Raw genomic sequence first — 26,515 nt, forward strand, 5'->3', positions numbered from 1 at the left:
TGTGTATGCCACTTCTTCCCAACTTCAGTGTATGCTCCTGGTGTGTGTGTGATGACAGAGGCCAGTTAACATCCTTGGGTCACCCGTAGCACCACATACATATCGTTGTTTACATTGTGGGAATTCAACTGCTTTCAGCTGATTGAACCAGAAGAGGCCACATTGCTTTTTTAAACATCAGACCACAGGTGAGAGCAATGCTATACAGTTCTGAGACAACACTGCTTCAACCACTCAAACAAAAGCCCTGGTCATGTGAAACCGTGAACACAGAACACCATTATCTTGGATACGGATGCTGATTTCTTCTTGATATCTGGTCTGAACATAAATTCAAATATGTGTGTATATTTCATAGCTAGGATCATTCTTAGGTAGGAACTTGGACCTTGGGGCATTAATGAGTCCAAGTTTTTATACTTCTCTAAAAGAATTTGCATTTGACTGCTCTTAAGTATCACACAGGGAATCAGCCAACATGCTCACCAGCCATTTGACCTGGCTAAGTTATCTAGGCTCTGTGCCTCAGCTCCCTACCCGACAGATTGGCTATGAGGATTAAATGAGTCAGTATCCATAAAGGGCTTAGCACAATGCCCGATACATAGAAAGTGCCATTTAAGTGTCTGTTAAAGAAAATAAGCCACGAATGTGCCAGCACTTACAACTGGGGCATGATTGGGAATGAAAGTATAATCACAGATATTCACAACAACCATGAATTCCAAACACTTTCCCCAATGGTGACAGCCTGGAGTTTACTAATCTGTTGTAAGACATGCCATTTTCACACACCCATGCATGACAGATAATGTTTTCCACAATGTGTGATTTCCCCTGGCTATGGATGCAGAAAAAAAGAGTTAACCATAAGGACAAAAGTGATAGTAATTACTGAAGCCATGCATTAGGAGTTCAGAGACGATTTCAAAGTCTTTAAGTCTTTAGTGTATTATGTCTTTAGTGTATACTTAATACACAGACAACTTTGGATCATCTGCCACTGAAGGAAATCAGTCGAGGATAAATAGTGATTAAGGATTAGAATAACACACACACACTCCTAACTATTCCTCAATAATTGAGAATTCCTGGCACTATCTAGAGGCCAGAGCTCCTCCTTGGTTGTGCTTAAAGGATGCTGTGGTAAAATCCGAGGGCTCTGGTTCTCTGGTTAGCAGCACCTCTGATGTGGTGGATCAGGGAAGATATCCTGGGCTGTCAAAGGCACCCACTTATAAGGCATCGAGTCAAGGCTGGGACTACTCTGGGTTCACTCCCTTGACCCTGCCTGCCTTGAAAGAAAGCTAGGCCAGTCCTCATCCACTTAACTGACCACTAAGGTATGGGGCAAACCCAGAACCACCTTCCTTCTGCATTTCTGTGCCAGGAAGTCGAGGCCTGAATCCCACAAGGGAGTGGGCCTGTCACCCGCTCACTGTCGTCACCTCAGTAAAGCTGAGCCAAACACCAGCCACTTACTAACCTGGGTGTGGGGCGGGAGCGGGGCCCGCATAAGCAGCGACTGAGCAGCTTCACTCACCACAGAATCATCGATTTCTGCGAGGCGTGTCCGGTGTTTCCGCCCCAAGCGCATTATCTTTTTCCACGTGTAGTAGTACTCCACACACTGAGCCACTGTCTTAGACTTCACCTGCCGGGAAAGCCATCTCTAGATCAGCTCGGCAGCACACAGCGCATATCAAGCCGCAGGCTTTTGTGAAAAGTTAATTTTGTAATAGGTACTAGATGTTTGCAATTCAATAAAGAAATGTAGATAGTGAAAAACCTCCTTCTGGGCCTGGTCTCCCTCCATGTAGTTCTCACCTCCCACCCCTGTCACACAGCTAGCCCCTCTTCTTAATTTCTTCGGTATCATTCCAGAATCTCTTTGTGCATATACCAAAGAACAAGAAAGCGTATTTCTTCTCACAAAAGGTGGCATGCTGTCTATGCTGTTTTGCAACTTGATTTTTCTAACAATATAGCCTGAAGATTTTTTTTTCATGTCGGCCCATAGAGAGCTCATTCTTTTTTTTTAACCCATAAAGCAGCATGCTTTTTCATTTAATTCGCTTGAGCGTACGTGGCTCTCTGGCTAGTTGACCTTCAAAATCTATTTATGAAAAATGTGCCTTAGTAATCGAACAGGAATGTAAGGCAAAAGTTATGACGACAAGAGCTTAGTTTCTGCAGGAAACAAACCTTGCCCTGACCTCCCTCAAGGGGGCAAAGGTACATGTGTTCTAAAGAGAAAAAAAAAATGCTGTTGTGTAGTTCCTGTATCTCCAAGCTCAAGGGGGGGTTCAATAATGTGGCTTTTCTGGAGGCAGATAAATGGCTGGCCATACTTCTGGAGGTGGGGAACCAGCCACCCAAACCGTGAGAGATGAGGGGCAACACCAGAAGTCCTGTCTTCCTGAAGATGCCTCCTTCACATCACTCTATACCTTGAATTGCTACATTAGAGCTGCTCAGGGAGTGGGGACATTGTCTTGGAGAGTGCCTGTTGAAAAAGCCATGTCGCCTGGCAAGCACCATACATGACACAACACATGATTGGTCAACAAGGTGTAGCCCTGCAAGGTGTGGGGAGGGCCTCTGACAGGTCAGGAGGTTTCCTTTTGAGGTCCCCTCTCAAAAAAGAGGAGAGTATGGAAGCTGCTGAGCTTACGGGGGCAGCAAAGAGTGTGGTGGCCTCCAAGGTAGGGTAAGGCAGGGGTGAATACAGATCTGCAGAGAGGCAGGTGGGAGAGAAGAGTCTGCCTGTTTTGATTCTTGTCCCTCAGGAAGGCCCTAGATTAGGGACAGGAGATAGACACCCACTGGGTGGCACTGGCTTGACCCAGCCCAGAGCCAGTGGGAGCTGTTACCTGAAAGCTCTGTTCTCTGTGAACTTGAACATTTTAATGACTTTAATAACACAATATGGCTCCATTGTTCACGGACTTTCTGAAACACTCTTGGAATCATTTTAACTTTTAGCCTGAACCACCTCTTAGCCAATTAAGGCCTATGAAGTTCATTATCTGCTATAGAAGTGCGATTTTGTGTAGAAGAATTCTATTTTGTTGTGAGATGCTGTATATACAAAATATTGTTTTTATTACTACTGTCATCATGATTACAGGTCCAACACCAGAAACTCTGCTACTGGCTAGGGGGAAGGCACACATCTTCCCTTATCCAATGTCTCAGAAAAAAATGGTCAAAACACGATAAATCTGTCAAATATACATGAAATAAGTTATGTAAATGGTAAACCAACAGGCCCAGTTCTATTTATTCTGATAGATTATAAATTACATGTATTTATTAAAATAAATATATAACCCCCTACCACTGTGTCCAAATAATCTAGGTTCTCCTTCTTCAGTATATCCCGAAACTGGAACAACCCTAACATCCTCCATCAGAGAGAGGCGGGAGACATCCTTTTTGTGAGAGTGTTCAACAAGTATCAAATATTTCTGTTATGTCTTTAGATATAGAAGTTCCCAACTTCAATTTTAAGTGAGTGACTGGAAAAAGCATGCTTACCATCTTCTGTACAAAAATAAAGTCTTTGCTGTAAGTGGCTAGTGCTTTATTAAACAGTTTTCTTTCGAGGGAGGTCCACTTGTCCGAACCTACAACAGAACAGAAACATCATAAGAACACACAAAGTTCTCCCTACTTTTAGGTGCTGGTTTACTTAGTTATATTACAAAACACGACTGTTTAGAAATGATATAATCCATATCCAACTCTTGTTTGAACAAAAAGCCAACATAGTGTAATGGTTAGCAACCCTGATGCCTGGGTTCAAAATCCCAGCTATGTAAACTTGACGTTGGCAAGTTACTGAACCCAAGACTCAGTCTGGTTACCTACAAATGGGAATAATTCTAATTGTCCTTAGCTTTTGTGATTTTTGCAAAGGTGAAGGAAGATAACGCACCACAAGTGCTTAGTTTAGTAACTGGAAGGCAGTGAGTGCTCAACAAATTGTAATTCTGCTGTTCAAGACTGCAAGTGTTCATGTAGTAAGTGCTCCTCAAGATGTGGCAGCTTCGGCAATCTCCACCCTCAAGATGCTCACCATCTAGTGGGGAGAAAAATCAGGAGCCCATGGTGTTCAGGGTAATGGCTGCAATGATGAGGTGGAGGGCATGTGCCAATGGGGCACAGAGAAGCAGCCTCATGCTCAGGTTAGGGTCAGGCTTCCAGGTAGAGAAAAATACCTGAGCTGAGTTTTAAAGGACACACAGAAGCAGTTCAGGCAAGAAGGAGATGGAAAAGAATTCTGGGGAGAAAAAGTGGCTGAGACAAAAGTGAGAGGCAAGAACAAGATGATGCATTCATTCATTCAGCAGGTATTTATTAGGTGTCTACTACATGCAAGACACTGTGCTAGGAAAAAAACCCACCAAACCCAAGCATTTCTAAGTGCTTACTATGTGCCAGATTCTAAGTACTTGACGGGTATTAGTCATTTGGCTCTACCAATAACCCTGGTAAGATTGGCATTACTGTTACCCATTTTACAGATGAGGAAATGGAGGTGTTCAGAGAAGGAGCAGTAGTCCAGTACAGTTTATCTAATAAACTCCTGGCAAGCAGATGAGGCTGGAGAGGGGAGTGGGGCCATCCCCTTGATAGATCTGCAGACTGGTGAGGAAGAAGCCCAGAAATCCTGGGTTGGTGCATCTGCCTTGGTGGCTAAACTTGATTTTCACATTTTTTTAACCTCCATAAATGAGAAAGCATGATATGCAGATCATCATATGGGTGATCTTGGCCTGTTCGGGGTAAGAAATAAAGCTTACTTCTAAGATAAGTCCTATTTCTAGGGGCTCCAGGGAAGGCTCAATTCCTGTGGCTGTTTGCAGAAAACTCTGCCTCATTTTTCTGGTTGAGTTCTCCACATCTGATTCTTTGGATACATGGTTGGCCCTCTGACATTCCTCCACGTCTCAGAGCTATAATCCACCAACCATAGTACTTGCCTTCCTCACCAGGATAAGCCCAGAATTTTCCTGGTTGACTGTTGAAGATGAACATACAGGAAACCTGAACTGTTTCTCCCCTTGGAAGATTCAGCCAAAATTAGTGACTCAGGTTCCTTGAGAGAATATGTGAGTGTGATATAAACTCAGATTTCTGAAATAAACACTTTCTCCGTGTGACGGAGCGATGGGTCCCCAGACCAATATGCTCTGCAGAGTTGTACTGGTTCAGACCTCCAAAGCACAGGGCCACCACCACCTGATTTATTTGGTTTGTAAGTTTATCTGTTTATTTCCAGAAGGAAAGTGGCTTTCTGATCAATTCTCAGCAGAAAGAAGCATCTTCCACAGGTTCTGGAGATTGGGACATCTCTGGCTGTGTAACCATCACAATAGGGAGAAGAGAGGCTGGGTGAATTAAGCAGCTTTGCTGAAGTGGACATAAGCAGAGGAGGTCAGTGGGATTTGGGTTTCTAGAATGGTCCCATCAGTGTTCCTCAAATTCTGTCTAATATTCAAGGCCTTGGGGTCCCAGCAAGCATATGTTCCCGTTGCTCAGGAGCAGAGGTAGAAAGAGACGGAAAGGATTACCAACAATTTAGTTGAAGGACCAAAGAGCAGCCATGGTTTCCTTTAGGTATCCATCAAAATAGCAAAGAGGTAAGAGGAATCAGAAATATAATGGTGGTGGGGACGCCTGGGTGGCTCAGTGGTTGAGGGTCTGCCTTTGGCTCAGGGCATGAACCCAGAGTCCTGGGATCAAGCTCTGCATCTAGCTCTTGGCAGGGAGCCTGCTTCTCCATCTGCCTATGTCTCTGCCTCTCTCTCTCTGTGTCTCTCATGAATAAAAAAAATCTTAAAAAAAGAAATATAATGGTGGAAGAGGATCATGATGGGGATATGTCACATCAGGTGAATCCCTGGTCAAGCTACCCTGCTGCAGGTCCAAAGCCCATGCAGCTCTGGGTTGCATCTCAGGTGGGGAATTAGGGGACATTTTGCTGATGGAAACACCCAACTAGATCAATGAGAATCCATTCCTCTGTCAGCCAGACAATACGTTTCCTAAGTTAGAGTGGAGCTCTGGGACCTGGTGAGACACTAACAGGGCCATGCAGCCTTCTCAGGCCAGCACATAGTCTCTCTGGTGTGGATACACTTGCTTCCACCACATGCCAGGAGAGGAGTCGTCATCTGCTTACTGCCCAAGAAGCAGTGTTAAAACACCCAAGTCTACTTTTAAGAAAGGGTCCCTTCATGCCTCTAGATGGCTTGCTAGCTGCAACCCCATTGGATGTGAAGGAGCTTCCTGGACCATCTGTTATGGGCGACCCCAAGCCTCATGGGGGAAGGGAATTCCTCCTGACTCCTCGGTGGTTTTTAGGGCTGCTTCTCTGTGATGGGGTCTTCGGTCTCCCCATCTGAGAGCATTCATTCTGAACCACCGGTCCTGGATTAGAACGGGCTGCATTTTCCTGCTCTGAGGGTTTGCAGGGGCCACAGCAGGGGCATGTGCTCAGAGAGTAAAAGATGGCTCTTCTATGTAGTCCTGTGGGTTGCGCTTTAGTGCACAAGATAGTACTGTGTACACGTATCTGTCCAACAAGGGCGTCTATGAAGTGAGAGGCAGAGTCAAGCAAATCCATTCTTACGCTCACATTAGAGCAGGGTCCATCTTCCTGACCTCCTGGTCATGAGATTGCCCAAGGGGGTGAGAATCCACCCTTGGGCTCCTGGGCTGAATTTCCAGGCCCAAGCCTAGAAACACCTGAATGTGCTTTTCCCAGATAAAGTCACTGTGCTGTGAAAAAAGGGGTGACTTCAGTCAAGAGACTACAATCTGCAAATCCAGTTCTGCCACAGGAATCATCCTGTGGTCTCAGGCAAATGTATTCCACTTCTCTGGCTCTCAGTTTCCTCTTCTCTGACAGACAGCAGCCTTTGATCCTAGGTAGGTGCACAACGAATGTCACTGGCCACTTGCGGAAGGGATTCCAAGTCAGCCCACATCTATGGGATACACACTATCCTCTGCTGACGTGCATTCATGGCACTGGTATTCCTTGTTCTGCATGGGTCCAATCCCACAGCCTTACTCCTGGCTGCTGGTCGCCCCCCTTCTTCTACTGTATCCCCGAAATTCCTTCTGTAATCCCGTGAAGCAAAGGCTCAGGAATCTCATTCCTAGAAGGCTCTGTCAGGAGCACTTTCTTCATTTGTAGACACAGTTCTAAGCCAGCCCTTCCTGGATTCTGTGCCTTGGATCAAGTCCAAGATAAAATGCAAAACCGAGGCAAGGGGCTGCCTCTAACCCTCCCCTTGCTCTGCCCTTTCTTCCTCTCCAGGATCCCTGCTGTCCACTCAGCAGGCACGCAGGGTTAGTGGGCTGACATTCCCCCAGTGCTCATTTGTCCTACCTGGGGATTCCTGGCTATTGGGCTGTTATCAGCAGGGGCCCCTAACAAGCCGATTAAGGCTAATTACAAAGGGCCTAATTAACTGAGGAAACTGGTGCTGGAACAGTATCCAGAGGAAAAATGTTCTGAGCTTTGGTTGCTGGGAAACAGGCTCTGGACTGTGGCTAAATTTGGGGCGATCTATAGCGAACCCAGGCAATTAAAAAGAGACATGGAGCGGTGAGAGAATTGGGCTCAGGATCTTTTACAGAGGGCCCTTCCGTCGTCCTCTCAAGACTGAAAAAACTTTTGTGATGGTGCTGTTATCGCACATACACAAGGAAGATACATTCACTACGGGAAAAGGGGGACTGTTTTTAAATCAGATCTTTGCTTCTGTGAAAGGTTTTCCACAGTGGGTAAAGGCTGAATAATTTTTTTAGGAGTAGAGGGAGAAGTTGGTTGCTGCCAAAGATCCCCCTGGAGGCAAAAGGAAGGGAGGCCTCCATCTGAATCCAGGCCTCGAGCCTCGAGCTCGTCCAAGGACCCTTTCTTTACCAGTGTTGTGTCAGGCAAAGCCAGAGAGTAAGCATTAACTCAGGTCCTGCCCTTGAGGTGACTACTCTCCAGCCAGAGACATGAACTAAGAATGCCTGGAAAATGACATCACAGCTGTGTTTCTTGCAAAGTATTCTCTTGAGTACGTAGTTCTGTCTCCTCGTCAAACAGGACAGCTTCCAAGACAGAGAACAAGACTTCGCTAACCGATTGTGTATTTCCTCCAGGAATCCTGCAAGTCCAGAGTCAGGTCAGGGTTTGGGACCCAGGAAGAGCCTGGACTAGGCTGCGAGCCAGACAGTGGCCTCTGCTGCACCCTTGCCAGGAAGCATAAGGCCAGTGTCCGCACCCATCTGCAGGAATGACCAGTTCGATGGAAAAACCAAGAATGTGCAAGCTGCTTAATTATAACCAGGCGTCCTCTCACCCTAACTCCCCCATGCTCAGGCCTTCTACACCCAACCAACTACTAGCTGGGAGCCTCTGCAAACTGCTACCCACACATGGGCGGAGGGTGCTCAGAAAGGGCTGGACTGTGTGGATTAGCACACTGGGGGCCACTGCAATGATACCTTCCTTTCTCCGAGGATCTTGTACAGGCCTCCTCTAGCCTTGGCAAGCTGCTCACCCACACTAGTATCTCTCTTGGGCCCAATCACTGGTCATTTTTTCCTTTTCTTACTGAATGGTTTGGGATGGGGTGGGATAAGTCATAAATAAAGTAAGGGAAGTGATTTTCATAGGCCTGGGTCTCTGTCTCCCCCAAACTTGTAGCCTCTGTCTTCTAGTTCAGTTGTTCTGCTTTGCCTCCAGGGCAGGGAGCTGGGGCGGGGTGACACATTGGCACGGCCACGGAGCCAAAGCCAAAGGCAATCCAGAAGATAGTGTTCCGGTGATGCTGACTTGGCCTCACAGAGTCCTACTGGAGAGCAACCCAATAGGGCACAAAGGATAGGGCAGGACAAGGTCATGGGGATGGGATTCACCTATACTCTGGAACCAAACTGAAGGAAGGAGGCAGTGGCTGATAACTAGGACATGTGATGGGGGTATACTCTGGGGTCTCCTCTGGGGCCTGGAAGGGAACTATTAAGGGATGGAGTCAGGCTAGACTCTAGGGACCAGTGACCTCTGATCTTTATTCATAGTTCTATAAGATTCCCCGGGGTCCAATCTGTGATCATGTCCTGGAGAAGGCAGATGTCTGGCAGACAGGTGAGCACCCTTTTCTTGGAAACACATGGCTAGTGGAATACCAACCCTTCACACCTCAGGTCCACCTCTCTTGCCTCCAAGGGTTGAAAATTCCAGAAGGCAACAGAATGCTTCCTGGTTTGCCTGAGTGGGAAGGAGTCTGAGGATGGGCAACATATTAGCTGGACCCCAAAAGATTGGTAATTTTAGCAGAGTTTAGTTTCAAAATTCTTACTATTATTTTAGTATTTTTGTTTTGATTTGTTTGGGGTGGCGGGTGGCTTCTAGTCCATAGCTTTCCAAATTATGTCATGACACACATAAAACAATCTAATACTTGCTTGGCAGAGTGGGAAGAACTGGAGGGGGTCTGGGTCTCAGACGAGGTTGCTCACAGCTGGAGCTGACCATCCCAGAGGCGCCGGCCACCCTGGTCACCCCAAGGGTGAGTGCAGCTACAGCAGATGGTTGGGAAGCTCCCTGTCATCAACTGTCTCGCCCACTATACAAAGAAGCCTGAGACAGGCTCCAGGAGGCTGGACAGCCTGTCAGGGCTTAATGGGCAACAGATGACACTGGGAATTAAGAGGACTGATTGTTTCCATGGCAGATTAGGGAGGACTCCCACATCTTCCTACCCACACTTGGGGCAGACCAAGCAGGAAGTGATGGAGAAAATATTAAGAAACTGGCTCCCTTAGGCCCTAGTTAAATGACAGATTTCTTATTCCTGTATCCATTTTGTGCCTGCCTAGTCGGGTAGAGGCCTGCATGCTGACAGGGATCTACAGGCAGACATCCAGGGCTGTCTGTGCTCAGGTAAGCGGCTTCTGCGGCCTTTCCTCCCTGTGATGACAGGCAGGAAAGTTGGCTCATGAGAGGGGCAGAGTGAGTGTGGCAAAGTGTGGTGGGCACGGTGGGGTGCCCATTGAGGACACTCTAGTATTTGTAGAGCAGCCCTCACATGGTAGGCCCATCTAGCTGCCTGGACTGAGGACTAGAAAAGGTTTGACCAGGCCCCAAGCCCACTTAAGTATTTAGTACATTGGAGGATTTGGCCTCCTGTGAAATGGAGAACCTAGGCAGGCTCAGGCTCATGGAGAATCATCTCAGAATGGATGGATCAAAATGTTGATTTCGACTTCATTTTGTCACCTCAGGCACCCAGACCTGTTGTCTTCTCTCTTCATGATTCGTACTATTCAACTCTCAAAAGTGTTTTCTCCTTCCTCTTTATTGGTGATGCCATCATTAACCCACACCCTCGCAGAACACACTCTGTATATGTACATGTGTGTGTATATCATGCATATGTGCAAACATATAACATACGTATATGCAGGCGTATATACACACGTGTATATGTATACCACACGCATACGTGTATGTCTTTCTCCTGCCATGAGTGTGATCTACTGTTGATTACTACTTCCTCCTCACACTCCAAAGTGCATGAGGAAGGATTCCGTCTGTCTGTCATAGTCACTGTTTTATCTTAGTACTTAGCAGTTTCTTGCATGCAGCAAATACTAAAAAAATAATTATTCAACAAATGAATAATAAAAGCTACTAGGATATGCCATGTACTGCGCAACATTTACTATTTGTAATCATCACAAAAGTGCTGTAAGGGATGGAGTAGGAGCCCCGTTTCACAGGTGAGGAGACTAAGGTTCCAGAAGGCCAAGGATGCAGGCAAGATCTGAACCCATGTCCACTGATTCCAAAGCCAAGGGGCTGCTGAGTGTTGTCTCTGTGCTGTCCCCTCTCTGGCTCCTTCCCCAGACGCACCAGTCTCACTGCCACACATGCAGGCACCGCCCACGATCACCCAGCTCCTGGCACATCCACAAGGGGCAGGACTCCATACAAACACCCAATAGTACTCAGCCAACAAATACAATTGCCCCACCAGCTAGGCCCCAGAAGGCCTTGAGCTCACAAGGGGTGATTAGGATGGGACTGGTCTATCCGTTATTAAAAGCGACATCACCACACATGCAAAGAGCCTGCTCTCGGGAAGCAATGGGGCACAAGGCTCCTGGCCACCTACCGGCATAGTGGTAATTTGCTAAAGGATGACATTTTAACCTGACTGGCTTCCGCAGCAGCAGCATTTCCAGAGCAGCCTGCAGATAGATCCATGGGAGAGAAAAGGTGAGAGTCAGTAATGGGTCTGTGTGCCATGGGCAGAGCATTACCTAAGGAGGAAAAGGAGTCAGCAGTGCACAGCCAGGAGTTGGGGGTGGTGGAAGGAAAACCAGAGGGGAGCTCCCCTAACTGGGGCTTCCTTTCTGGCCAACAGGACTCGGCATTCAGATACCTCCCCCTGCCCATGCCTGCTGCCAATTGGTCATGTTTGAGAAAAACACAGGCGGCAGTGGAGACCCCACTTCTTCCTTGGTGAAGGCCCCAGCCTCAGGGAGATAGTGCGGCCTCCTCTGGATGAAGACTGAATCTTGGGGAAAGGCTCCAAGGAAATGAGCAGGTGATTTATAAGTGTTTTTGCAGAAAAACCGCATTTCATTACAACTTTAACATAAACGGTTGTATTGTAATAACTGTATTATATATACATTGTCTGTCCAGAGGGCCCAGCTAAAGAACCCTTTCAAATATGCCTCCTTCAGCCTCATCAACTTTAAAAAGAAATGGTGCATGTGGAATTGTAGATGGGAACAGAAGATGGGTTAGGGGCAGAGAAAGGTCTAGAGCCTTGCTTCTTCAAGTGTGGGTCATGGACCAGCAACACAGGGATCCGCTGGTAGCTGGTTAGAAACACAGAACCTTGGGCCCCACGTCCAGAGTTGCTGAATAAGAATCTGCATTTTAACAAGATGCCCCAAGTGATCTGTGTAAAAGTAAAAGTTTGAGAAGTGCCTCTTTGCAACATTTGTCTTTAAGGATTAAAGAGTGTTCTCTAACACTCTAGAAAATCCTTGAAGCCGGACACCTGGGTGGCTCAGCGGTTGAGTATCTGCCTTCAACTCAGGGCATGATTCTGGAGTTCCGGGATCGAGTCCCGCACCAGGCTCCCTGCATAGAGCCTGCTTCTCCCTCTGCCTCTCTCTCTATGTGTCTCTCATGAATAAATAAAATAAAAATAAAATATTAAGAAAAAGAAAATCCTTGAAGGGTGTCAATAATCTCATGAGAAGGTAGTAATTGGGACATTTGTTTACTTGCACATTTTCATAAAATCAAAAAGCAAGAGGCTGAAGATGGTACAAAACCATGTATTTACTAAAAGGGAAAATGAGGTTAACAACTGAGTGCTCTTGCCAAGAACTCAGGTGGAGCAGGCAAATGGGCCACTCGGATCCTGGGAAAATGGTGCCAAAGGTCAGATTTGGGGACACCACAGAACCGTGTCAAAGGTGAAAGAATGACACTAGTTGATGCACACCAAACACTTCATTTTAGTCAGGGGAGAAAACAGTTCAATGAACATCAAACTGGCTGGCTTCCACGGTAAGGAAGAACAATCGGGAGAGTATAATAGGCTGTTTCAGGCCAGGTCTTACTTCAGTAAAGCTTTCTACCTCTATCACTGGAGGCCAGGTTTCTGATGCTAATTATAAGACTGCTGAAAAGAAATTCTAATTTCCCAAGACAGATGTGACCACAATTATTACTTAGGAACAGATGTATACACAGAAGTCTAACAGCAGGTTCTCCTGCAGGCTTTAAATCCTGACCTACTCAATGAGATAGGGAACATAGCGACATATTGATTGGTCATGATCTTAAGAATTGGTTTTAGAGTATGTGGGACAACACAGAAACTCAGGAAAACATTTTTTAGGATTCTGACATGAAGAATGTGAACTGTGAAGTGTATTTTCACCGTTCCTTACCATCACATCACCTTTGGCCTCGAAGAGAGAGTGCAAAGCAAATTCAGAATTGGTCCCTCCACCGGGCAATGCACTTGAACAGCACAAGTTCAGGAGGTTCTCCACTGTTGGGAACAATGAGGAGCCACCACATCAGAGAGAGCTCAGTCTCAGGGAAAAACACACCCATCCTAGAGCCAGATTCTCCTGTAGGGGATCAGGCCTTTCCCACCCGGTTCTTGCCTCATGCCAATACCTCTTTGCTGGAGGTCATGGTTTTCTAGTTCTGGCCAGGGCTTCCAAACCAGTGTGGCCTTGTGTGTGTCCTGGGCCAAGGCAGAGACATCCTGAAGTTCTGGGATCTCTGCTTGGAACCTCAAGCCAATGTTGATGCGTCTTTAATGACAAGAACGAAAACAACAGTGTGGTCTTCAATTTGAGGTCAAGAGCAACTGTCAGGAACTTGAAAAAGAAGGAAACCAGTTCCTTCTGCAAGAAGAATGCAGGGCCATTTCCTCACAGTGTGATCCTAAGATTCCAGGCATGGCCTTTTCACTGGGATAAGGAACAGCTTTAAGATTGGGGAGAGAGGCTGCAAGGGGCAGGGAGGAGTCAGCCTGGAGCATCGTAGCTCACTATAACTGAGACAGGGAGGGTGCTAATTGCAAGGCAACAGCTGCCCATAGTACGGCCACTGGCACCATTTAACCAGAAAAAAATGTAACAAACATAATGAGCTTATTATATTTATTATTCCTTTCAGACCACTTTCACATAAATTATCCCATCTGAATTTCACAAAGATCTATGATGTAAGCAAGGCAGTGACAATTATTCCCACTTAACAGGTGGGTTAACTAAAGCCTAGAAAGGTTGGGGCACCTGGGTGGCTTAGTTGGTTAAGCGTCTGCGTTCAGCTCAGGTCATGATCTCAGGGTCCTGGGATCAAGCTCCGAGTCGGGCTCCGTGCTCAGTGGGGAGTCTGCTTCTCCCTCTCCCCTTCCCCCTGCTTGTGCTCTCTCTCTAGTAAATAAATAAAGTCTCTAAAAAGAAAATAAAGCCTAGAAAGGTTACTTCATCAAGGTCAAATAACAAATGGTGCTGGAACTCAGGTTTTTGGATTCCTGACTCAATGTAGTCACCACTCTACCACCAGGTCTTTTCTGCACTTCTCTAGGAAAACAGCACCTTTCTTGGGCTCCTGGATGGCTCAGTCAGTTGAGCCTCCGACTCTTAAGTTTCAGCCCAGGTTGTGATCTCATGGGTTGTGGGATCGAGCCTTGAGGCAGGTTCCTCACTCAGTAAGAATCTGCTTGAAAGATTCTCTCCCTTTGCCCCTCCTCCCATTCACCCACTCATGGGTTCCTTCTTTAAGTAAAAAAAAAAAAAAAAATTTTAAAAAAAAATCTTAAAAAAAAAGGATAAGAAAAGACAATAATAGCACATTTCTCTTCGAAGCATTGTGGTCCCTACCCCCTACCCACAACTTAAGTACTCAACAAGCCTATTTAGAGGATCAGCCAAGAATCTTAGGGAGAGGACAGGGAAGGAAGCAAGGGCATTTGGATGGAGCCTCATAGAGAGCTGGGTACTCTGACAGGAATGCGTCAGTCACTGGGGATGCGCAAGCATATGGCCACAATCAAACTGGCTCATGCAACCGGAGACCAGGAGACTAGGCTCCCTGAATATAGGGCTTCATGATTTAGTATGCATTGAGTCTTTGGCAAAAGCCTTGAAGCACCAGTACTTGAGAAATACCATGATTCTATAATTTCTATAACTTCTCATTTGGTGCTACTTCTTAAAGTTCCTCATCCTCAGCTGAAGCTTCTGTTCTACAAAAAAAAAAAAAAAAAAATAGGGATGCCTGGGTGGCTCAGTGGTTGAGCATCTGCCTTCGCCTCAGGGCATGATCCTGGGGTCAATGGATGGAGTCCCACATCTGGCTGCCTCGTAGGAGCCTGCTTCTCCCTCTGCCTGTGTCTCTCTCTACTTCTCTGTCTCTCTCATAAACAAGTAAAAAAAAAAATGTATATATTTCTTTATTTTTTAATAATAAATTTATTTTTTATTGGTGTTCAATTTGCCAACATACAGAATAACACCCAGATATATGTATCTTTAAAAAGTAAAATAAAAATAAATAAATAAAAATGTAAAAATTGGCTTTTTCTTACGGTTCAACATCAATGGTCTGCTCTCCAGGCCCCGGGGTGACTGTCACGTTGCTGCCATCAATGCTGTCTGAAGCACAGAAACCAGAGGTCAGTGATCAACAGGAAAGGGAGCCGAGGAAACTACAGCCAATGGGCAGGGAACCTCAAGTCAAAACGGGACGGCTCTCCCACCCAACCCCTGCCAGGGTTACCCCCAGTGGTGTCTAAGGAACCGGATGCCATGCGCTGCTAATCGGCTTAGGGTCCCTCATGTCCCACACGGGGTAAGGAGAAGCCCTAGAGGAGCCTAGCTGGGCGGCTCCTCTGAGACCATCCTGACTCGAGAGAGAGAGATGGGGGCTGGCCGGCTCTCCAGGCTCGATCTTTGGGCAGCAGGCGCCTAGGAGGTGGAAGCCTGGTCTCGCAGGTCATACCTAATCTATTTGCAGATCTACTTAGCACGTTTATTTGGGGGCGTCTCGGGCACGATTATCCAGGGCACGGGCTCACGGAGTGCGCGCACGCCTCCACCGTTGGCTTGTGCCAAGGCGACGGTAGTTCGGGCCGCGGGGTCTCCCCGGCTAGACTGGGGTTCCCCTGAAGGTAAGCATCGGACACTGAGTTCGGGGCGTCGCGGGGCCCTCGCCCAGCAGAAGCCGGCGGGGTGCACGAGAGGCCCGCGGAGGAGGGGAGCCCTCGGGGGGGGCGGGACTCACTGGAGCGGCACAGCAGCACCCGCGGCGTGGGCGTCAGGGGCGTGAGGGGCAGCTGCGGGTGGGCGCCGGGGCCGTGGCCCGCGATGAGGACGTTGCTGAAGAGCCCCGAGCCCTGGCGCACCGGGCTCAGCATGGGCGGGGGCGTGTAGGGGGGCAGCTCGTGGGCGGGGTCCAGCAGCAGGTGGTCCCCGAGCACGCGCGGGGAGCGCAGCTGGCTCTGATACAGCGTGGCGCCCGAGGCCGAGGCGGCGGGGCTGGCGGTGTAGGAGGGCGGGGGCGGGATGAAGAGCGGCTCGGGCCGGTGCCGGAACTTCTTCTTCTCCGGCAAGCTCCTGAGGGGCTCCTCGGCTTTGGCCGCGCCGGGCTGGTGCTTCCTGGGAATCTCCTAGAACGGGAGGAACGGGCCGGTTTTCGAGTCCTGCGGCTCTCCCCACAGGCCACTGCCACAGGCTGAGGGAAGCGGGGGGCGGGGGGGTGGCGTCTGCTCTAACGGGGACCCCGCCGCCTACCCCTCGCCTACCCCTGCCTCGAACAACAGCCAGCTCCAGCTCCCACAGGGCGGGGTCCGGGGCCTGACTGGGGAGAAGGCCTCGGTTTGGGAGGAAATCCCTCAGTCTGGCGAGAGCTGGGGGTGGCTGGGGGTGGCGGCGACGGCGGGTGGGCACGAAGAATACATTCACATTCTTTATTGCTTATCACCGCATTCCCATCTGGTGAGTGGAATCCAGCCGAGGGGGCCCTTTAATTCCCCCAGCGCTCCCAGGGGACAGACCTCGGGGACAGAGAACACATGTTCTGAGAAGGGGACAGAACAAATCTATTCAGGGAAGCCGGGCAGACAGAGGCTGTGGAGCGGGAAGAGGCGGACAAGCCTAGCCAAGGCGCCCGGGGCCAGTGACCCGCACTGGGCTCTCCTTCGAGGTAGCTCTGGAGCGAGGGAGAGCCATCGAGGGGCTTTCAGGCCCCTGTCCTGTGCTTTGCTTTAAAAAAAAAAGAAAAAAAAAAATTGGATCTGGTGACGCTCCCCCCTCACCACCCCTCACCACGGCTCCCGGGACGGTAGCTCATTTGCAGCAAGCCCTTCTCCTGGGTTGCTTCCTGTCAGCAGGGTTAGTTTATCTTATGGCAGCGGAACGAAGCACAGTCTGGAAGGAAGATCTGCCACACGGATACATATATACTAATAAGTAAACATATGCACGTAAATAGATAAGCGGGGCACGCCAAAGCCAAACAGAAACAGACTCGGGTTGTGCGCCAGCATCAGCCCAGAGAAACCGAGCGCTCGGTGTGGCGGGGTGTGGCTGGGGAGGCCCCAGTGCCTCTGCGAGGGCCGGCGGGGATACCTGCAGAAAGTTCTGGGCCGTCTGTGGTGCCCGCCCAGGCCCTGCAGGCCAGTGCCTGTCACAGCTGTAGGGCCTGGCAATTCCCGTGCCCAGGGTGGCCCCGCGAGGAGGCAGCAGGGGGTGATGGGAAAGGTTGGCCGTGGTCATGTGACCAGCTGCCTCCAGGCCATGTGACCTGCTCCAGGCCCCCCTCAGCTCTGTCTGTCTCTCCTTCAGCTTCGCTGTGTTCTGGGGGTGCTGTCCCAGCCCCTAGGAGGGAAGTCTCTGGAAGCTGAAGGGGCCGAGGGCGCCCCCCCCCAGGCTTCGGGCTCACCCCCAGGGGGCTCTCCTTAGGCCAGAGTGCCACACCCTGCCTCCTCTCCCACCAGAGGGCTCCTCACCACCTGAGGCTGAGGTGGAGAGAGAGACAGACCTGAGGAGAACTGGGAGTGGACGTCTGTGCCCCCGGGTTGGGAACTAAACCTGAAGCTTTATATCCCATTCCCCGGTAACGGATGAGGTCATCTGAGCACAGACAGAGCTTGCATGGCTTCAACCCTGTGTCAGAACCCAGACCTCTGATCACAGGGGGGCAAAGGTCCCTCTACTTGAGCCTCTGGTCCTGTCACTTCAGCTCTCAACCCCAGGCAAGGCTCTGGGACCCCCGGCTAGGGAAGCCACCCGGAATTGTCAGGTCTGGATGTCACTTGAGAGGAAGCATTTACAGGGTTCCACGTCTACCAAGCTGTTCAGCCCCCGGAGGTGGAACCACTGAGAGGTTTGACAAGCTCCCCCAGAACAGGGAGACCCCTGGATGAGTCCAACCCCAGACCTGGGGAAGAAATGCAGGCTTTGCAAGGGGGAGGGTCTTAGTTGCCCTGCATCCCCAGGGGGGCCCAGTAGCAGAGTGGGGATTAGAACTCAGGGCTCCCTCCCAGACATTTAAGTTTCTTTACATCAAGTGTCAGGTTCTTGCTCTTATCTACTCAATCCCAGCTACATGCTTCTAGTTCGGTTTGTCTCCTTACTTAAGACGTCTCTCTCTTGCCTTTTCTACAAAGCCAGCTTCATCTCTGCCTATAAAACCCTGCTCAGAACTATCTTCATGGGGGTCTGCTGAGCAAATTCATACCAAACTCCCTGCATCTCCCCAGTCCCTAGTGACTTTAGCTGTCCAGGGGTGCTCCCCTGCAGCCACTCCCAGGGGATCACTGTTTCTCTGCCCTGGTTTTTCTCTCATGGTCTTGAGTGGGGGCGGAGGGTGCTGCCTGGGGCTCTGACCCCTGTGTGACTAGGAACCTTACTGTCTCCAGCTTCAGGCTGAGAGTTCTCCAGGGACAGAAACAGTGTCTCTCCTTCTGAATCCCTAGGCAAAGAGGGAGCTTGGCTCTCATTTCATCTCTCTGCCTGTTGCTGGCTCCCAAGTCTTGCAAGTTCACGAGAACCCTCACTCCCAGAAGATCCCCCTCGGCCTCTCCTCTTCTGAAGCCTTGGTATTACATAGAGAACCAAAAAGGTTCTTTTTGGACTTTTCTAGTTTTTTTAATTATTCACCGTACCCCTATTTTGGCCTAACCCCACCCTCGTGCCACCTGGAATCCCAGCAGCCACTTTTTCTTTGAGGACAAATATGACCCAGCACACCACTTAGTGGGGAGGGAACAGATCTAGATATAGTCAACCACATGGGTTACAGACTCCCCAGAGGAGGGGAGGGAAGAGGAAAGAAGAAAGGAAGAGAGAAAGAGGAGGGAGGGACCAAGGGGGGGTAAGAGAGGGAGGCAAAAGACGGGGGGAAAGAGAGAGATATCTCTGCCCCAGAGCCAAGCTAAGCTGCTTGGGTGACACGCTTGGAATTTGAGAAAGAGAAGAACTTAAGAGTGAGTGAGAAACACAAATATCTTTGCTTTCCTGAGATTGGGGGGGTAGATGTCTCTCTCAGTGGAGTTACTCTGGGAACCTTGGTGAATTAGGTCCTCTAAGGCTAATAATGCAGGTGGGATACTGAAAATATTAAGCATCTAGTTAGGCTGACCATCAGAATGGATGCCAGGGCTATTGCGTGGAAGCTTGCTGTGCCAAGGGTTTTTACCTCTTTGGCTGCTGGATCTGAGGAGGTCTGCAGATCCTGAAGCTGGGGGGCCAGGGCCCAGCTGAGATAGGACTGAGATAGGACTTCTATATTTTAATAGCCGTGATTACCAGCTGAGTTATCATGTGTCTTAATTTTGGAATACCTTCAGGCCTCTCAGAATCTAACCCAGACCGTTTGCCTGGTAGAGTGACAGGTGTTCACTGGGTAGCAGGCAGTGTGGACAGAGATAGGATTCCCAAGCCAGCCACGGCCATGCTTATGCTTAGGCCAGTGACCCCGGAAGAGCTGCCCCATCTCCAAGAAAGCAAAGGGATGTTCTCACCCCAGGCGGGCGGGGGGCAGAGCAGCAACTCACAGCAGGCGGGTGGGGGGCAGCCCCTTGGGGTGAGTGTGGGGGAGAGAGGGTCATCCTCACGAGCACGGGCATCTCGTCGTCCGACATCGAGCTGGCTGGCTTGTCTCTGGCGGAGGGGGCGGCAACGATGCTGTTGGCGAAGCCCTGAGAGCCTGGCTTGGGCGGGAGAAGCTTGACAGGGATAGACACGGGCATGACCATGGGCGTGAGGCTTTCTGCCTCGGGAGGGAGCTGCGGTGGCGGCGGAGGCGGAGGTGGCAGTGGCGGCTGGGGCTGAGGCTGAGGCTGAGGCGGCAGGGCCTTCTCTCCTTCCTCCTACACAGACAATAAAGGCTTTGATCCTGGGCTGAGAGCAGCCAGTCCCAGTGGGGATGCACTTTGCTTTTCCTGAAATGTTGCAGGGCATCACGCATGGGTGGTAGAGAGCCACTGCAGGGTGGTTTCCTTCCTGCAACCCTGAGTCCCTTGGCTCAAGTGATGCCAGTTGGCAGTGGGCAAGGCCATGCACTCTATTTTCTATGTTAAAAAAAATCTTGACTGTTATCACTTGTATAATTAAAACAGATCTTTTGTTGTTGTCATAACTTTTAAAGAAAAGGAATGGACTGGTAGGCACAAAATAAAACATAATAAGCTCTTGTGTAGGACCTCTTAATTCTACAAGCCTCAGTGTACTCATCTGTCAAATGGAAGACAAAGCTCTTGTATTTGGAATGGTGAGGAGATGGGAGTGACCTGGGGTATCCACAATTTTGGTGAACAGGGAGTTAATCCCATAGACTTTAATTTAGATCAACAATTATCTAAAGAATTTAAGAAATTCTTTGCATTTTTAAAAAATTCTTTGCATTTTTAAATCTTTCTCTAAAACTGCATGGATACTTCACCACATGGATATCCTCTCTGGATAATCCTGAGGGTATTTAAAGACCTTCCATTGCTAGAGTCTAACACTAGCACACTGGTGAATAGAAAATGTTGGTCACATTTGCTTTCTCTGGCCATCGGCTACTAATTTGGAAGGCCCAAGAGACTCTGGTCTTAGGTGCTTTAAGCAGCAGAAGTTAATAATGTTGCATCTACATGTTTTCTTTGCTGTCTTTTCCAGAAAGAGGAGAAACTAGGACCCCTCAAAAGATTTCCAGCTCCCCTGCTTTTGACTCTTGTTCATGAAACCAGTGGAAGTGGAGTCTGTTTAATCTGGCTAGCTCCTAGCATCAAAGCTTAAGTACTCCTGTTAGGGAAGAACTGTGCTTCCCCAGATGCCCACCTGGGGGTCACATTACTCTCTGTCTGATGGCAGCAAAGCAAAGCAAGCAACACATGGTCTGGGAAGGGCCAGGCACCGGCTCCCGCTAACCTGTTTGAGACTGGGGGAGGCTCTCATTCCCCCATGGGACCGCATGTGGCCATTCAGGGCAGGCAGACTCTTGAATTCCTTCAGGCAGATGGAGCACGTCAGTTTGTTCTTGGCATCAAACTGCTCCCCAAACACTCCTTTTGGTTGGCTACTGCTCAAGGGTAGAGCCAAACGGAGAGGACACACATGTTGACAAAGAGGAAGGGTGACTTACCACAAGACCTCACACCCCGCAATGAACCCATTTCATTCATCCAGTGCTCCCAGGGTCCCACTTGTATTATCCCAATACTGTTCAGAGAACTAAGCCCACTTTACAGAAGGAAAACTGAGCCTCAAGAGTGGGAAAGGGCTTGCTCAAAATCATGCAAGAGTTGAAAAAAACATCCTTCATTTTAGGCCGTCAAGTGCTGGGTTTTTTTCCACTTTTGACCTATTATCTTTCTAGGGTCGCCTCGGGCCTCCTCTTCCAGAAGCCCTCCCTTAGAGACACATGTCTAAGTACTCTGGTTCAGCCTCTAGACAGCATGTCGTAGCAGTCTGTCAGGTGCTGACTAAGAATTTACCGTGCCTGTGATGGGGGAAAATAAGTCTGTACTACTCAATGCTGCATTCTCAAAGCTTAGCTCTATGCCTGACACTCAGTAGGTATTCAATAAATACTGACTGGTGGACAGAACATGGCCTTCGGAGTCAATCCCAATATGGCCACTTACTTGATGTACAAATCTAAGCTCTGAGGCTGTTTTCTCATCTGTAAAGTCACAGGAACGCAACTAAGAATGGTCAAGTGCTTACTATGTGCTAGGCACGTGGTAATCCTACCCACCATCACTGGAGTTGCTTTATTACACAAAATAGAGAGTGCCTAGCACACAGTAAACACTCAAACACGATAGCTGCTATTCTTATTATAAACTTCTTTGAAAAACTGACTTTGAATTTGAAAATGAATCTTGATAGACAACCCAGGAACACCTCCCAGTTTCCCAAAATGCCAACATGCCTTCTTGCATCCATCCTACCTTGACTCGGGGGACCCTGGCTGGGCTCTGCCATCAGGTAGGTGCATCTAATTTTGAGCCATGCAGGACACCGGAAGAAAGAAGAAAGAGAAAAAAGTGTGTTTCTGACGGGAGGAATCTTTGAGCTCAGGGAATCCCAGGGCCTACACTTCTAGTATGCTTCCCCCAGCTCACAGGGCCAGCAGGTCGTTCACTTCTTTCCCTCGCTTCCCCAAGCCCCCCAACTCAGTAACACACCCACTTCGGCAGCTGCCACCAGCCACCAGCTCGCCAGGACTCAATCCCCCACCTCGTTCCTTCCTTTTCTCCCCATCTACCACTGTGTGCATAGATAGGCTCCATTCCCGAGAGAGGCATGGAACAAGAGAGCTGCATAACACAGCATCATGCCCAGAGATCTCCTGCTGGTCAGGTCAGCTGTGGCCATGTCACCTTATTCTTATATTCAAAAAGGCTCCCCCAGTTACCACTGGGCCTGGGTCTCAAACAAGATAGGGTCAAGGAGAGCTCGTCTCCAGCCTCCATCAGAGCCCTCTCTCCATCTACCCTGGTCCCATTCAAGCTTTCCTTCTCCCCGGAGCCTATTGTCATACGAGGGTAGCTCCCAGGAACATGACAGGGCATGAGCAGTGCCCAGCACACAGGAACCTTCTTGTGGCAAATACATTTGAGAAACAAACGGTTAATGACCGCGACCCACAGATCTGCGGATGATCTTTGTCTGGCTAGATTGTTTTTTGAAAAGTCCTGAATAAGAACACCATCAGATGGGGCATCTACATTCCAGGCCACCACAGCTGGCACCATTCCTCAGTGTCTCCTAACAAGTCACTTTTTTTTTAATTTTTAAAAATTTTTTTAACAAGTCACTTTTATTACTCACTTTACCTGCCTGGATCCTGAGGGCAGCTCAGAGTCTCATCTCTGGGAGACGCACAACACACACACATCAGCATAGCACAGGCTCTGAGAAGCCCCTCAGCGTTGCAACCAGATTCTCTATAGGAATCCCCCAATGTATTTATCTGGAGAACTCACCCCACCCCCATCCCCACTATATCTATTAAACATTCTATGGTATTTCTGGTCGGAGCAATATACTTGGAGAAATGCTGTCATAATGTGGTCACCTTCCCAAAGGGGGAACAGTTTCACAAAGGAATTCCCTGAGGATTCAGACCTAAGGGGGCCAGACCCCCACCCTCACCCCCTGTGTGGTCCCTGGGCCCCCGAGTCAAGCCTTGACCACTACATGCATCATTCAGGACCTTGTATGGTATTATGGGCATTGCTGCAGCAAGACTGTAAGCTCACTGGGCAAAGGACTGAATTGAAATTGATCCTGCATTCCATGTACCTGGCACAGACAGCATCAGGCACATGTGCATTAAGGTTCGTGGTGTGGATAAAGAACAAAAGCACTGGAGGGGCTGGTGAGAGGGGTGGGCACGACCTAGACTCTGCTCTGGCCGACTCTATAGCACACTGAGATCCTCCAAGCTGCGCCCACCATTAGAATACCTGGGGCCACAGGGCACTGGGAGACAGCTGCTGGTGCTGAGGCCCCATGTTGTTGAGGTGGATCCCGCTGGGGGATAGGAGCGGCCGATGGGGGAGGGCCCCGCTGAGCCGGTTCAGGTCCGAGCTTGCCGGGTCTCCCATTCCTGCATCGGGAGGCCCCAGGTCGCCATGGGAGCTCAGCATGGTCTGGGCCTGCCTGTCGCTTGGGTAAGTCTTGGGCTGACTGTCCTCGCGCTGCTGGTGCTGGGGCAGGTGGCTCTGCTGGCAGAGGGGGTGGCCGTAGGGCTGCTGGGGCTCCTGGTAGTAGTACTGGGGCATGGAGCCCAGCTGGATCAGCTGGACGGCATGCGCCTGCTCCGGGGCATACTGGTGGGGGTCCCTGTGATACGAAGGGGGCTGTAGGTGCATTTGCTGCTGTTGCTGCTGCTGCTGTTCTTGCAAGTGCTGCATCATGGGTTGGGACTGGTAATACTGAGGTATCTGCATCGGACCCTGCCGCTGCTGCAGCTGCAGCTGCTGTTGCTGCTGCTGCTGAGGCTGTGGCGGGCGGATCTGCTGCTGCTGCTGCATTTCCTGCAGGGACATATGCTGCTGCCCAGCCTGCTGCTGTTGCTGCTGTGGCGGCGGGTAATACTGGTGCTGCTGCATCTGCTGCATGTGCTGGGACAGCACCTGAGGGGCTTGCAGTGGCTGTCCTCCCTGCACTGGCATCTGAGCCAGTGGCTGCTGGTAGTCATAATACAGGTGGCCCTGGCTAGCGTGTGGCCCCACCTGAAGAGCTGATTTGGACAGCCCACTGGGGAAACCAGGGTGAGCCTGCTGGGGCACCTGCTGGTAGCGAGCAGGAAGAGCCGGCGCTGGGGGCTCCATGGGCTTCTGGGACAGCAGCTGGCGCAGGGCGCTGTCAGGGGCTCCGTCCATCACTGCCGACTGGGTGTGCAGCACCTGGGCCATATTGTTGACCTGAATTCGCAGGTTTTGGTTGGCGAATACCTGGGTGAAGGAGTCTAGCTTGTGCAGGACGCCGCTGGTGAGTTTCTGGGTCCGGATCTCGCTGGCCTGGGAGTAGGTATATTGGTAGCCATCGGCGGGCTCAGCCTGGGCCGGTGTCCCCCACACCATGTTAGAGTTGGTCAGGTTGCTGCGTAGCTGGACGTGGTTTCCAGGCCCAGTATGACCTCCCCACCCTCCCTGCCTCGAGGGATCCACTTGGCCAACGTTTTTGGAACCAACAGGCAAGCCTAGACCATCCCGAGTATCTTGAGGGAAGTGGGGGGAGATGGGTGACGCCTGCGGGGCATCCATTCCAGCCCCTGTGACCGTATTCCCATAGTTGTGGTTCAGCCCACCATGGATGCCAAGTGGTGGCTGTTGGTAGAAAAGGTTCTCACCACTGTGGGCCACGTGATTGGTCTTGTACAGCTGCTGATCCCCCATGGTGCCTGCCTTGGCCGTGAATGTCCAGCCACAAAACCATAAAAAAAGGTCAATGAGACAAACCCAAAAGGACTGAGACCCTGAGAAGCTGAGAGAAGGCGTCCACACTATTCCACGGCTGACATGTCGGTGAACGTGGCTGCAGCCAGATGTTCCTGTTGGCCTATACCACTCATGTGCAGAGTAGGGGACTTTACATCCTCACGCGGGCTGAGGTATGGACTAAACACCACCGTGGTGCAGAGATGCCACTCACACCTGCAAGACAAAGTGCAAAGCACAGGACAGGATTTAAAGTGGATGCTTTTTTAGATTTTACGTATTTATTTGACAGAGAAAGAACACAAGCAGAGGGAGCAGTAGCCAGAGGGAGAGGGAGAAGCAGTCTCTCCACTGAGCAGGGAGCTGGACGTGGGGCTCGATCCTAGGACCCTAGGACCATGATCTGAGCCAAAGGCAGATGCCCAACCGACTAAGCCACCTAGGTGCCCCTACTTGGATGTTCTGGTAAGAACAATTACATTTACACTGACCAATTAGAGAATTTTTTTCTAAAGATTTTATTTATTTATTAATGAGACAGACAGAGAGAGGGAGGGAGAGGAAAAGAGAGGGGCAGAGACACAGCAAAGGGAGAGCAGGCGCCATGTAGGGAGCCTGATGCAGAACTCGATCCTGGGACTCCAGGATCAGGCCTTGGGCTGAAGGCGGCACTAAACCGCTGAGCCACCCGGGCCGCCCCGATTAGAGAATTAAATACAAAACAGGAGACTTGATTTGGAGTAGTCTGTTTTGTACACTGCACACCATTTACCCCAATTCTGCATATCTGGACCCTCATGTGAGTAGTGAACTCTCTTTCAAAGCCCATTGCTCAATGCCTCGTTAGTTCATTGATTTGTTAATTCATTGTTTTGCTCACTGATTAATCCTTCCATTCATCTGGGACTCTAGGATCTGCAGGGGATGTGAAGACGTTTAAGACATTCATTTATCAACTTATCTGCTCAACAAATACTTATTCGACACCTACTAAGTGTAAGGCACAATGCCAGGAAATGATTAAGACAAGCATCAGCTCTTGAGATGTTTATGGTTAGAAAAGGTGATGACGGGTCACATGAATAAGTACGCACGTAATAAAAAGGTAAAAATAACAGATAAGGGAACTCAGACTGCAGAGCTAATGCCGGATAAGAATGGAATTGGAGAAAGTTTGAAGGAGGAGTATTGCTAACACATTAGTTTGCCTGTCTGGTCAACACAATTCCCTGCTTTCTGAGGTCCCTGCTCAGGGAAACATCTACACACAGTGCTGACCTGGCACAAAAAACCATACTGAGACAAATCTTAAAACCGCGAACTAGGAAATGTAGAGAGACTGGTTTAGTCTGGTTTGAGTCATATAGGTTCTTTAGGGGACTTCTAATTAGGGTCTGTAGATTCCTGGGAGTACACGAACACTTTCCAAGCATTACACACGCACTCAAAGTTTTAAGAGAGAGTTTTTGTTTCTCTTAATTCCCAGGGCCTCAAACTTCCATAGAAGC

The 26,515-nt window shown here is 49.5% G+C and overlaps 1 protein-coding gene across 20 annotated transcripts in view; it reads right to left on the reverse strand.

Annotated features, from left to right (window-relative positions):
* TRERF1 (transcriptional regulating factor 1) overlaps positions 1–26,515 on the reverse strand; it is a 204,622-nt gene that overhangs the window by 12,005 nt on the left and 166,102 nt on the right. For 11 of the 20 annotated variants that reach the window (XM_038554069.1, XM_038554072.1, XM_038554067.1 and 8 more), the window contains 11 exons: positions 23,529–25,223; positions 22,008–22,054; positions 20,983–21,133; positions 19,590–19,937; positions 15,848–16,232; positions 15,153–15,219; positions 13,229–13,368; positions 12,994–13,097; positions 11,190–11,265; positions 3,541–3,629; positions 1,487–1,654 (listed from right to left, as the gene is read on the reverse strand). In XM_038554069.1, coding sequence (XP_038409997.1) covers positions 1,487–1,654; positions 3,541–3,629; positions 11,190–11,265; positions 12,994–13,097; positions 13,229–13,368; positions 15,153–15,219; positions 15,848–16,232; positions 19,590–19,937; positions 20,983–21,133; positions 22,008–22,054; positions 23,529–24,965 — 3,012 coding nt within the window. In that variant the 5' untranslated portion in view covers positions 24,966–25,223. The remainder of the gene's footprint in view (positions 1–1,486; positions 1,655–3,540; positions 3,630–11,189; positions 11,266–12,993; positions 13,098–13,228; positions 13,369–15,152; positions 15,220–15,847; positions 16,233–19,589; positions 19,938–20,982; positions 21,134–22,007; positions 22,055–23,528; positions 25,224–26,515) is intronic. The other 9 variants (XM_038554083.1, XM_038554081.1, XM_038554079.1 and 6 more) reach the window with 9 other exon arrangements.

This window comes from Canis lupus, chromosome 12 (genome assembly GCF_011100685.1).
Source record: "Canis lupus familiaris isolate Mischka breed German Shepherd chromosome 12, alternate assembly UU_Cfam_GSD_1.0, whole genome shotgun sequence".
NCBI lineage: Eukaryota > Metazoa > Chordata > Mammalia > Carnivora > Canidae > Canis > Canis lupus.